Source organism: Oncorhynchus keta, chromosome 18 (assembly GCF_023373465.1).
Source record: "Oncorhynchus keta strain PuntledgeMale-10-30-2019 chromosome 18, Oket_V2, whole genome shotgun sequence".
Classification (NCBI taxonomy): Eukaryota; Metazoa; Chordata; class Actinopteri; order Salmoniformes; family Salmonidae; genus Oncorhynchus; species Oncorhynchus keta.
Window position 1 is genome coordinate 25,033,530 of NC_068438.1, and position 12,723 is coordinate 25,046,252.

Consider the following 12,723-nt stretch of genomic DNA (forward strand, 5'->3'; position numbering starts at 1 on the left):
TGGTGATAACATGAACTACTGCAGTAAGAGAACAAAAAACGATAAATGGGAATGTTTCTCCCATTTCTAATCAGATACATAATGAGTTGGCTTACACATATCCAAATCCCAGGCTTCACCCGAGGGCTGTAAATCAGAGAGAGCACCCCCCACCCACACACAAAGTGATACCACGGGTACAAGGACCCTTGGGGTGAGCAGATAACAGGGAAAGCGGGTGTGGGACATGAAGAGGATGTATTTGCCCAAGATATGTTCCTTCGTATGGGGGAGACCTGGAGGACAGCCCCAGGCTTTGAAGGGCTAGGTGGGCCAATAAAGAGCATGGGAAAACTCTCAAAAGCAGAAAGCATATGATGCAGAACAACAGTCATGAATAGGAATGGAGTAGCTGTGGGAATAGAGAAGCACAATAGTTATAGTCAGCTATAAGAGGACTCGCCCCAATGGGAAATATGGAATAGGGATCAACACTTAAGACTGAGTGAGATTTAGGCTAAATTGCATACAGGGAACTGTGAGATCTTGCTTCTGACAGCTCTGCAAACATGCTAAAATTCCAATGCACATTCAATTAAACTTAAATGAAAATGGCATCAACTTCACAACATTCAAGATGGGAAACGTGTTATTTTGGAGAAAAGGAAGTGTTTGCCAAAATTCCTCAATGTTAATTTATCATGTCCCTCCTCCTCTGGGACTCTAAAGGTTAGAGGATGCCAATCATGAAGACATAATTGGATTTATGTAAAACTAACTGTCCTATTATTTATGCCCAGCAGGGAATACTCTGACCTTTGACCAAACCTAAAGAGACATGCAGTCTGTTAATTCAGATGTGTGATTTAATGAAAATGATTGTGCTCTTGCATATATGCCACTTAATGGAAATAACCTTGGCACACAAGCCAACCACACTGGTTTAAGTGCCAACTGTTTGAGAAGAAATAGATGCTATTGCGACAATTAGCTAACAAAGTGGTCAGGAGAGGGTGAGCCACAGCGAGGGACAAGATGATACGGAGAACAGAGCGGGGTGTGAAGTGACAGTCATCACATCTGGTCTCATCTATAATGCACGGGTCTTTAAAACGGCAGTTTGTCACATATTGAGCGCTGCCGTCTGAAATCAACACTGACACCCAAGCTTCTGCCAGGGGAAACAGGCTAGAGGATGGAGAGAAGGAAGGAGAAAGAGGAGTCAAGAGTCAGAGTGCTGTTCATCCTAACATATCCCTTGCTTTCGAGCCTGAAATGATTTTGAGATAGAACATACAGTAGAGAATACATCTGGCTAAGAGTGTGTAAACATACAACACTTTGAATACCATACTTCTCATGTTTTATTATTAAAATGAAAAACTAAAAGAGCACCCTAAACAAAATAGAATGCCAAGAACGATCCTAATCAGCAATCCAAAGAGTGAAGTTATCATTTTCTCACACCAAATTCTAAACACACAGCTCAGATTCCTCTCTGACTCAAAACAAAACATAATTTTCACATTATGACAAACAAACCCACTGCCTGCCATCATCTATTTGACAGACAGGTGAAGTGGGCAAATTAACAGTCTATTTTCCTGTGATGAGGGGGTTTCTCAGCACCACGATTACAGAGTCTCCTCTCAGGAACATCTTAGAGATGTAACGGTCCTTGTTTACTGGTTTGGACTTCTTCTTGCCCTTGCCACTCTTAGGAACTTCTGTCCACATCTCCTTCACATTCTCCAGGACCATGTTGCAGTGTCTGCATTGAGAAGGGAATACAAATGTATGCAGTTAACCAAAAAGTATTAAGAATGAAGCATTTGGGAGGATATAGGTAACATGTGATGACAAAATGCAGACATTATCTTGTGTCTCTATTTGCTGGACATTTGTGATTAACTGTATAACTCCAATGGATGACTTCCCAACTCAGTGGCCTAACTACATAAATACCTGTCAAATGCCTTGACACGGCCAAGCAGCTTCTTGTTGTTTCGGCAGTTGACGAGGACCTGTGTGTTGTTTTTGACAGACTGGGTGAGCACAGACAGGGGCCCAGTATTGAACTCCTCCTCCTCCCGCTTCTGGAGCTCCTCAGGAGTCATCTCAGACTTGGGTTTATTTAACAGGCTCCTGGAAGGATTATTGAGAATACTCATTGTTAACAGAGTTCAACTCCAGGCAATTCAAACATTGTTTATAGACATCATGATGATGATGATGGCGACTTGACACAACTAAAGTTAATACAGACCAACAGTTAGCTGTTAACAAAGTTTGGAAACTGTTTAACATGAAGAGGCCAATGTATTAGCTTGCTGGCTAATAAGTTCCTATTTTTATTATGATCATTATGGGTCATCTACAATACATGTTAGCTTGCTACACTAGTTACTGTCGCTAATAACGTTAGATCATCATGGATGGGTAACGAACAGCTATCGTCAGCCAGCCAGCTAGCCAAATTTAGCTTACACATCTTTCCACAGTGATGAGGTCCGTTTTACTGTATCCAAACAAAGCACACATTGTTTTTTTTTTAAGTACTTACATATTTTCTTCAAAGAATGGCGATTTTAGCAGTGAAACTATCTAATAAATAGGTTAGCTTTTTCCCGGCTTCTTTAACCGCTCCAACGCCACACTCGTGTGTTGTCTGTCCAACGGCTTCCGGGTCCCATTTAAAAATATTACAATAACTTCCGGGTTTCCTTAACATTTATTCAGAATACATTATCTGGATACATTTTAATTAATTATGCAATAAATTGTAATTCATTATGCAATGATGTAAATGCTGTCTCAGTTGTAGAATGCAGTAGAGTAAATTAACTATAATTTAGAGCTTATTCGTATTAATCTCAAGATGATTTTAGAAGAAAACTATTATTTGTGAGAGAAAGAACATGTCATTTGATACTTAAAACACACAGGAGATTCCCAACCTTATTTCACAATGTGGCGGCTCTACCTTGCTAGGTGATCACACCCACAGTGTGCTGATTTGGGAGGCCCAGGTCTGGGATTGATTTACAGTGCTCGACTATCATTATGAAACATACCAAATAGCTTAGACTTGCCCCTCTTCACGCACTCACTTCCTTAATGTCTCCCATAAACCCCGGATGAATTATTCCAGAGGGGCTGGGATTTTTGACTGTGTCTTGTAAAGTGGGCTTTTTAGACTGTTAGCTGTCCATACACCTATGTCAAGGTGTGTGTGTGTGTGTGTGTGTGTGTGTGTGTGTGTGTGTGTGTGTGTGTGTGTGTGTGTGTGTGTGTGTGTGTGTGTGTGTGTGTGTGTGTGTGTGTGTGTGTGTGTGTGTGTGTGTGTGTGTGTGTGTGTGTGTGTGTGTGTGTGTGTGTGTGTGTGTGGCCTAGCTATAGGGTCTTGGTGAGCACAAGCTGCTCTGAGTGCTCAGATGCATCTTGAGGCCTGCCTCAGTCCCTCTCCTCATGTTGATTTACTCTCTTCCCTGTGGTACTGTGAGTCTGCTGGCTGAGGGATTCAGAGGTGTGGGGTTATTATCAACGCCTGTCAGAGGATAGCTGTTATTTATTACTGAATTAACAGCAAACAGGCCCGTATTACAGTTGCCCCAGGATACACAAAGCCCCATTCTGTACTAGCTTACCTGTTGATTCACTCTCTCTCTATACCACATTTACTCATGTGAGAAATGAAAATGTTATTATAATCTTTGTATCTAGATGCTAAGTTTGCCAACAGTGTTGGTGTAAGGTTACATGATCCACCCTAAGAGCAGTACCCTGGTCTAACCGCAGCCGTCTAGGAAAGGTGGCTACAGTCCCCATGAAGTCTATTTTGTTTGTTAGAGGCACACTTCGTGTTTAATTGCTATATTGTAAAATACTTTGCCACCATGGCCTATTTATTGCGTTACCTCTCTTATCCTACCTCATTTGCACATGGTGTATATAGATTTTTCTACTATATTATTGATTGTATGTTTGTTTATTCCATGTGTAACTCTGTGTTGTTGTATGTGTCGAACTGCTTTGCATTATCTTGGCCAAGTTGCAAAGGAGAACTTGTTCTCAACTAGCCTACCTGGTTAAATAAAGGTGAAATAACAAACTAAAAACTTCCAGAAATCTGTCTTCATCTTTGTCCTCACACGTCTATTTTTGTTAACTTATATCTCAGATGAGCCCCAAGAAAGGTGAGGGAAAATTCATCAGGTGGTGATGTCACGTGCAGGCAAAATAGTAGAAGTAGATCAATGAGATCAGCCAGACTGTGATGATTATCTATCTATCTTGCTCTCTATACATCACAGTCAAGGCCGGCTCTGGCCCATTATCACACCTATGTAGTTTCAGTTTTGAACTTTTGATGGTCTTAAAGGCCCAGTGCAGTCAAAAACATGAGTTTACAATGTTTGTATAAACTATATATAAAAAAGTATGTGGATAACCCTAAACATGTGTGGATTCGGTTATTTCAGCCACACCTGTTGCCGACAGGTGTATAAAATCAAGCACAGAGCCATGCAATCTCCATAGACCAACTTTAACAGTAGAATGGCCTTACTGAAGAGCTCAGTGACTTTCAACGTGGCACCGTCATAGGATACCACCTTTCCAACAAGCCAGTTCATCAAATTTCTGCCCTGCTAGAGCTGCCCCGGTCAACTGTAAGTGCTCTTATTGGGAAGTGGAAACATCTAGGGGCAAAAATGGCTCAGTCGCAAAGTGGAATGCCACACAAGCTTACAGAATGGGACCGCCAAGTGCTGAAGCGCGTAACATCTGTCCTCCGTTCAAACACTCACTATCGAGTTGCAAACGGCCTCTGGAAGCAACGTCAGCACAAGAAATGTTCGTCGGGAGCTTCATGAAATTTGTTTCCATTGCCAACCAGCCGCACACAAGCATAAGATCACCATGCGCAATGCCAAGCGTCATCTGGAGTGGTGTAAAACTTGCTTCCATTGGACTCTGGAGCAGTGGAAAGGGGTTCTCTGGAGTGATGAATCACTCTTCACCATCTGGCAGTCCTACGGGTGAATCTGGGTTTGGCAGATGCCAGGAGAATGCTACCTGCCCCAATGCATAGTACCAACTGTATAGTTTGGTGGAGGAGAAATAATTGTCTGGGGCTGTTTTTCATGGTTCAGGCTCCTTAGCTCCAGTGAAGGGAAATCTTAACGCTGCATCATACAATGACATTCTCAACGATTTTGTGCTTCCAGGTTTGTGGCAACAGTTTGGGGAAGGCCCTTTCCTGTTTCAGCATGTGCTTCCAGGTTTGTGGCAACAGTTTTGGGAAGGCCCTTTCCTGTTTTAGCATGTCAATGCCCCCGTGGACAAAGCAAGGTCCATACAGAAACGGTTTGTTGAGATTGGTGTGGAAGAACTTGACTGGCCTGCACAGAGCCCTGACCTCAACCCTGGAACGCTGACTGGGGCTGAATGGCTGAATGGAAGCAAGTCCCCCCCCAGCAATGTTCCAACATCTAGTGGAAGCCTTCCCAACAGAGTGGAGGCTGTTATAGCAACAAGGGTGGGACCAACTCCATGCCCATGATTTTGGAATGAGATGTTTGACAAGCAGGTGTCCACATACTTCTGTTCATGTAGTGTTTATTTCCACAATATGAGGATGGACTAATGCTTTGAAAATATGAAAATGAAGATCATCCTAGCAAAACAGGCTGAAATATCAGGCAGTCTTTTCAAACAGCTCTTACACTGAAACAGCATTGAGTTTTAGTCTGCCTGGTGACATCACCATGCAGTAAATTAGTTAATTGACCAATAGGAAAGAGAGTTCCAATCCTCTCTGCCAAAAACAGCTAGTTTTCAGTTTCCCCCTCTCCACTCCCGGACAGTCCTTGCAAAATTATTGCTTGAGGAATTTATCTTTGCTAAGAAGCTATTATTTTAAAATCATTTTAATAAAAAAATATATAAAGTAAGGTACTTAATTGTTACTCAGAAATGCTTTATATTGAGATAAAAATGGCTGCTTTAGAACTTTAATACTTACAGATACATCAGCATGGCTATTTGTGGTGGTAATAGTGGGTTTCTTCAACAGGTGCTATTGAAGTTTCTGTCGAAATATGACCGTGAGTCTGACACAGAAACGTGTTGAATGGGCTGGGGGAATGTGTGTGTGTTTATTCCTTGATACTCACTTCCTGTATCTCAAGTATCACAGAACCGACTCTTGTGTTTTGAATGCATATGTCATACAACTCATCACTTTTATATCACTATTTTTGTTTTTATTGCACACACATTATAAAATGGATCACATTATTACACATATAGCCTACAGTATATGTATGACATGCATAGAGTTCCCTGTACACAAACATTTGCACGCTTTAAAGGGAAAAATATAACAAAAATAGCTAGTGTAGATATAGTACAAATCATGCAGAACATAGTCACCACCTCTGGGATGAAGCATTTCTCAAAGCATAAAGTGGCAAGAAAAAGTATGCAAACCCTTTGGAATTATCTGGATTTCTACATAAATTGGTCATGAAATTAGATCTGATCTTCATCTAAATCACAACAACAAACAGACAAACAAAGTCTGCTTAAACTAATAACTTAAACTAATAACACACAAATTATTGTGTCTTTCTTATCTACATTGAATACATAATTTAAACATTCAGTGTAGGTTGGGAAAAGTATGTGAATCCCCAGGCTAATGACTTCTCCATAATCTAATTTGAGTCAGGAGTCAGCTAATGTGGAGTCCAGTCAATGAGACGAGATTGGAGATGTTGGATAGAGCTGCACTGTACTTTAAAAACCACTCAAAAATGTTGAGTTTGCTATTCACAAGAAACATTGCCTATCTATCTGTGAACCATGCCTCAAACAAAAGAGATCTCAGAAGACCCAAGATTAAGAAATGTTGACTTGCATAAAGCTGAAAAGGGTTACAAAAGTATCTCTAAAAGCCTTGATGTTCATCAGTCCACGGTAAGACAAATTGTCTATACATGGAGAATGTTCAGCACTGTTGCTACTCTCCCTAGGAGTTTGTCCTGCAAAGATGACTGCAAGAGCACAGAGCGCTCAATGAGGTTAAGAAGAATCCTGGAGTGTCAGCTAAAGACTAACAGAAATCTCTGGAACATGCTACCATCTCTGTTGACGAATCTACGATACGGTAAACCATAAACAAGAATGGTGTTCATGGGAGGACAGCACAGAAGAAGCCACTGCTGTCCAAAAAAACCATTGCTGCATATCTGAAGTTCGCAAAAGAGCATCTGGATTTTCCACAGTGCTACTGGCAAAATATTATGTGGACAGATGAAACTAAAGTTGAGTTGTTTGAAAGGAAGGAACACACAACACTATGCGTGGAGAAAAAAAGGCACATCACACCAACATCAAAACCTCATCCCAACTGTAAAGTATGGTGAAGGGAGTATCATGGTTTGGAGCTGCTTTGCTGCCTCAGGACCTGGACAGCATAGACGGAAAAATGAATTCCCATGTTTATCAAGATATCTTACAGGAGAATGTTAGGCGATCTGTCCGCCAATTGAAGCTCAACAGAAGTTGGGTGATGCAACATGACAACGACCCAAAACACAGGAGTAAATCAACAATGGTCCTTCTGTAGCTCAGTTGGTAGAGCATGGCGCTTGTAACGCCAGGGTAGTGGGTTCGATTCCCGGGACCACCCATACGTAGAATGTATGCACACATGACTGACTGTAAGTCGCTTTGGATAAAAGCGTCTGCTAAATGGCATATATTATTATATTATTATTATTATATTAACAACAGAATGGCTTCAACAGAAGAAAATACGCATTCTGGAGTGGCCCAGTCAGAGTCCTGACCTCAACCGGACAGAGATGCTGTTGCATGACCTCGAGAGCGGTTCACACCAGACATCCCAAGAATATTGCTGAAATTAAATAGTTTTGTAAAGAGGAATGGTCCAGAATTCTTCCTGACCATTGTGCAGGTCTGATCTGCAACTACATGAAATGTTTCGTTGAGGTTATTGCTGACAAAGGAGGGTCAACCAGTTATTAAATCCAAGGGTTCATATACTTGTTCCACCCTGCACAGTGAATGTTTACATGGTGTGTTGCATAAAGACATGAAAAGTATAATTGTTTGTGTGTTATTAGTTTAAGCAGACTGTATTTGTCTATTGTTGTGACTTAGATGAAGATCAGATCAAATTTCATGACCAATTTATGGAAGTCCAGGTAATTCCAAAGGGTTTTTCTTGCCATTGTATTTAGTTTAGTTGTATTCTAAAACGTGCTCAACACAGCATTGTGTTCATATTGAGACACAAATGGAGGCAATCCCTATAGTTTTGATTTTGACGAAATAGACTAGTGCAGGAGAGAAAATTCTTAGCCAATATTTTATTTTTAATCCTGGAGTATCAAAACAATTATTGACATTTGTTTCTAATTTATATATTATTTTAGTTGCATCAGAGTAAATACTTTATTCCAATACCTTTCCAGACGTGACTAAAGATTTCGTTTAAAATGAATTACGCACATCCTTCCTCAAGCAATACGATTGATAGAGGACATTTAAGAAGACGAGTGTTATTTTAAGTTTGTTTTAAATTAACAGTGAATTGTTCAAGCACATCAATTTCTCAATTTGTATTAATGGAAATAAGGCTATCATCGGACAATCTCGCCAGTTTTCTACAGATATATGGAGAGCACTCATGGGACACTGTTGTACAAGTTATTTTCATTATTTTATATATATTTTAAATGATGTTCCATATAGCCAACATCCCTAAGACTTAGGCCTAAAAATCGCAAATCGGAGTTATGACACCAAGAACGAAAAAACGAATACACATGTCAGCGAGTGATTAGCCTGTGCGTAAAAGTAGCCTAACGGTGATGCAACATCTCGCAATAACAATCTCGACCCTGTTAATTAGCTTAACAGATGCCAAATAGTTGTATTTTTTTTACAACATCATTCACCATTGTGAAACTATCTTACAGAATCTCTCATCTTGTGACATATAGTTGGTATTATATTTGGTATTTTAAAAGGCTACTTACGAAATGCTATCAAAGGAAAATACACTTTTAATTATCTGAACGCACCACAAATATTGCCCATTATTCGTGAAATAATACAACATTATTCTAGGTTATTGCAATGAAAAAAAATTGAAATGGTGAGTGGTGTTTTTAGTAATACGTTTAGATGGAAATTGCACATTCACGCGTGATTGGCGATTATTTAAAAACGGATGATGAAATAAATGTTATTTTCAAAGACAGATAGGACTATTTGGATAATAGCAAACTCACATAAATTATTTAAATCAATTTCGCAGTATTGGTAGACATTAGAAAGATACAATACTTAAAGAGAAACATACGTTTTTAATTTGAATAGATAATTAAATATGGTCATTTCCCTGCATCCCAAGAAAGATTGGTGTTGAGGGTGCTCGTGTGGCTGGTTGGAAGAAAATAATTAGGGAACTCCATGCATAAACTCCCCAAGCAATCCGATGGTCCATTCTTTCCGGAGTAAATGTGTCCGGCAGGAGATGCCTTGGATGAGGGGTACTCCTCCTGGCACCATGCATTGAACGTCACCGGGTGGGGTACCTGGTGATGCGAGTAAAAATAACTCGCTTGTCCGGATAGGAAGTTAAAGGAACAAGGGTTAGGGAGAGACAACTTGCATGGCAACGATGAAGAGGCGAATGTTGTAGCTGCGCTCATTTGGTGATGGCGACAGTACTGCGCACCTCCACCCATGCCAACATAAGACGACTCTTGGTTTGTTTGGAAGAGTCGGTCTGCCCTAGCATTTATGGCACTGACGGTGGTGTGGTGTGACCGTTGAGAAAGGATCGAGGTGGCATAGTTGGACTGATGGGGCCCTACATATGACCCTGTGCCCGGGTATGAGTGCGCAGGATGTTGAAGGTTTAGAAACGATGGCACCGGCCAATAAAATGACCCAGTGAACGCCAGCCCGGCGGCAGTGGTGGTCAAACGGGAATCCCGTTTAATTGCCAGCTTTGCCCGGGTGCCCGCCGTGGAACGGCACCGGAGTTTACCAGTTGTGCCAGCTATGAACATGTTCTCACTTGAAGGGTCAAGCATCCAGTAGTTGCCTTTGCCTGGGTCATCATAATGGCGAGGTATTTTGACAAAGCACTTGTTCAGACTCAGGTTATGTCGGATGGAATTCTGCCATCCTTGTCTATTTTCTCGATAGTAAGGGAAATGACCTATGATGAACTCATAAATGCCGTTGAGGGTAAGCCTTCGCTCCGGGCTCTGGCTAATAGCCATCATTATCAGAGCGTTATAGCTGAAAGGAGGTTTCTCCGGTTTGGCTTTTCCCTCTACCCCTCCACATGTCTTCACCTCTCCAACTCTCTCCGTATCTTCTCCGTCTTCCCTTTGGCCATTTCTGGAGACTCCTTTGTCCTCTTGGACGGCGTATTCTTTATTATCACAGTTTTTGTCTCTATGTAAATCATATTTTCCATCTTGAGCACTAACTTCTTTAGGACTAGCAGATAGCCCCGAAGAAATGTGCTTTCTGGAAAGGGGCTTGGAGCATCCGGAAAGGATCCCATCCAGTGCGGCGCCGTCGTCACTCTTCACTCCCTCTCGTCGAAACAGCAGGCTGCTCATGCTGAATGAAGACTTGTTGAAAAATCTGAGAGGGGCTTTCAAATCCTCCATATTCAACATCACCCAGTTCCCACGGTGTCCGGCAGTCTGAAGAGAAGGAACGTCTAAATCCACGAAATTAGACGCACAACGTATTAGGGTGCGAAAGACAAAATGCGCCCCTCGTGCGCTGCCAACTTCACTGACTGATCGATGAACTCACAGGTTCAATTATAACACTTCAGAGGAGTGTGACACTCAAACCTCTCACCCGAGTCTCGCCCTTTGGTACTGCCTCTCTCTACTCCTTTCCATTTGTTTACACAATAACCTAGCAAACAGCCAATCAAAGACGAATTAGGTGAAGGTAAGTAATTCAGGAGGAGGTAAACTCTTAAGGTAAGTAAACAAACAGAGAATTTAAAAGAGACATAGGCGGGGGCAGCTTGTGACGCCTAGACGTCTGCCTGCAGGGCATGCGGCTTCCCGCACAACAGTTGACAAGTAAGAATTGTTGTAACGTCAAGGCGTACAACATGAAGCTGCATTTATGTTTCATATTTTCCTCTCTTTTCTCCCCCTTAATCCTACACCATGCAATACAAGCGTACACTTGTTTGGAATGTTGTGCCTTTAAACATCTCTTACAATGTTGAAACATTTACAGGTAGCTTTTCTCCCTTTGACAAATTATGTTTTTTTGTGTGTGTGTGATTTGCGAAGCCATTTCAATTAAATTCCAAAAGCTTAAACTCATCCAGCACAACACAGCAAGTCAGGACAATATAATATTTTGGCCACCCCAAACTGAAGTCCCATCCAGATTTCTGTCAATAGTTAGTATTTGTTCAGCAGCATATTTTTTTTGTATTTACTCTATTAGTTCTTATTTCCTAGAAAACGTTATAGCCGCACACTCATAGAAAAAGGAATATAATGGTATGTGGACATTTTTATGTGAATAAACGTTATCTATTTTTCAGAATCTGTTTGCACATCAATTGCCACATCAATTTTCAGGACCGAGTTTAGGTAACCCTGCTCGTATCGGCCATGGCTACGATGTTCTGGGTAATCTCTTCCACCAGCCAATTCTCTCTGTCTTTCGAACCAGTAGCAATTGAGTCTGTGGATGATGTTATGTTCAGGGAAATTTGAGATGTTTTAGCAGCATATAGTCTCTCCCCAGGACATTCGGTGTCCCTCAAGTCTCTGTGCCCAAGTAGGATAAATACAGGGTGAAAATGTCCCTGGGAAACCCCACACTGCAGGAGATGTTTAACAGATGACTTGGCTGCTGGACTGGGGCTCTCATCTGAAACAGAGAAGCATAACCCATTGGTACCAATGCCTTACACACCGTAAGGACCGGGAGATGGAAAGTCCAATATTATGTTTTTTACTGTTGAAGTTGCCCATGAAGGCAATGGCAAAAGAGTTGTGGTTGTTGCCCTTGGTATGTGTGCCCATAACACCCCAGCCACGGCCCTCATACACTGTGCAATCTCCCCCAATAAGAAAGCTGCAAATGCCAGAAAACAGTTATTATGCATATAGTATTATCCTAAGACAATGAATGATGGAAAATACCTGGAAAGGAGAGGTCACTCACTTGTATCCAATGTCATCAAAGTTCCTATCCTGCATATGCATTCTCTGGTCCATACATTCTTGAATGCCCCCGCAATGCAGTGCTGTGTGGTGTATGACAACTCTTTGAGCAGGATACTTGAGGGTCTCCCGGCATTCAGGGGCTGCTGCTCCCCACTGTCCCCGAGTAACCACCTCTACTGAAATGCATACATATGGGTAACTAACCACAGTAAATCTGTACCATATCCAAACTGTAGACCAAACAATCAACTTTAGTTTACCCATTCATAACAAAGTATCATCAGAAATCATTACCTTTCGACAGAACTCATATAGGTACTTCCTTACCAGTGACTCTCACGTCCATGTATTATACTATCAACAATTACTTTTCATTTCGTCGCTAGAAGTCATTGAAAAGAGGCAGTTTCCTTGACGTTCCTCAGAATAAGTGACTTGTTAACAACATATTGTTAAAGGGTATGTGGACTGTGTT

At 41.4% G+C, this 12,723-nt stretch overlaps 2 protein-coding genes across 2 annotated transcripts; both read right to left on the reverse strand.

Moving 5' to 3' along the window:
* Positions 1-1,325: 1,325 nt before the first annotated feature.
* LOC118397513 (small nuclear ribonucleoprotein Sm D2) lies at positions 1,326-2,671 on the reverse strand. Its single transcript, XM_035792360.2, has 3 exons — positions 2,543-2,671; positions 1,945-2,124; positions 1,326-1,750 (listed from the first exon to the last, which is right to left on the reverse strand). Coding segments are annotated over exons 1-3 (357 nt in total). The 5' UTR covers positions 2,545-2,671; the 3' UTR covers positions 1,326-1,575.
* A 7,885-nt stretch (positions 2,672-10,556) lies between these two features.
* On the reverse strand, positions 10,557-12,287 carry LOC118397514 (peptidoglycan recognition protein-like). The gene is made up of 3 exons (XM_035792364.2): positions 12,247-12,287; positions 12,038-12,156; positions 10,557-11,949 (listed from the first exon to the last, which is right to left on the reverse strand). Exons 1-3 carry the CDS (start codon positions 12,285-12,287, stop codon positions 11,663-11,665), a joined length of 447 nt encoding a protein of 148 aa, XP_035648257.2. The 3' UTR covers positions 10,557-11,662.
* Positions 12,288-12,723: the final 436 nt, after the last annotated feature.

Bases quoted from the DNA above. Each gene is read 5' to 3' on its own strand.
- LOC118397513 (XM_035792360.2), bottom strand. The intron at 1,751-1,944 runs GTATTTATGTAG...TTCTCAATGCAG, and splicing joins CGTGTCAAGGCATTTGACAG to ACACTGCAACATGGTCCTGG.
- LOC118397514 (XM_035792364.2), bottom strand. From the start codon at position 12,287: ATGCATATGCAGGATAGGAACTTTGATGACATTGGATACAA. The intron at 12,157-12,246 runs GTGAGTGACCTC...TGGCATTTGCAG, and splicing joins TTTGATGACATTGGATACAA to CTTTCTTATTGGGGGAGATT. The intron at 11,950-12,037 runs GTAAAAAACATA...TCTCTGTTTCAG, and splicing joins CTTCATGGGCAACTTCAACA to ATGAGAGCCCCAGTCCAGCA.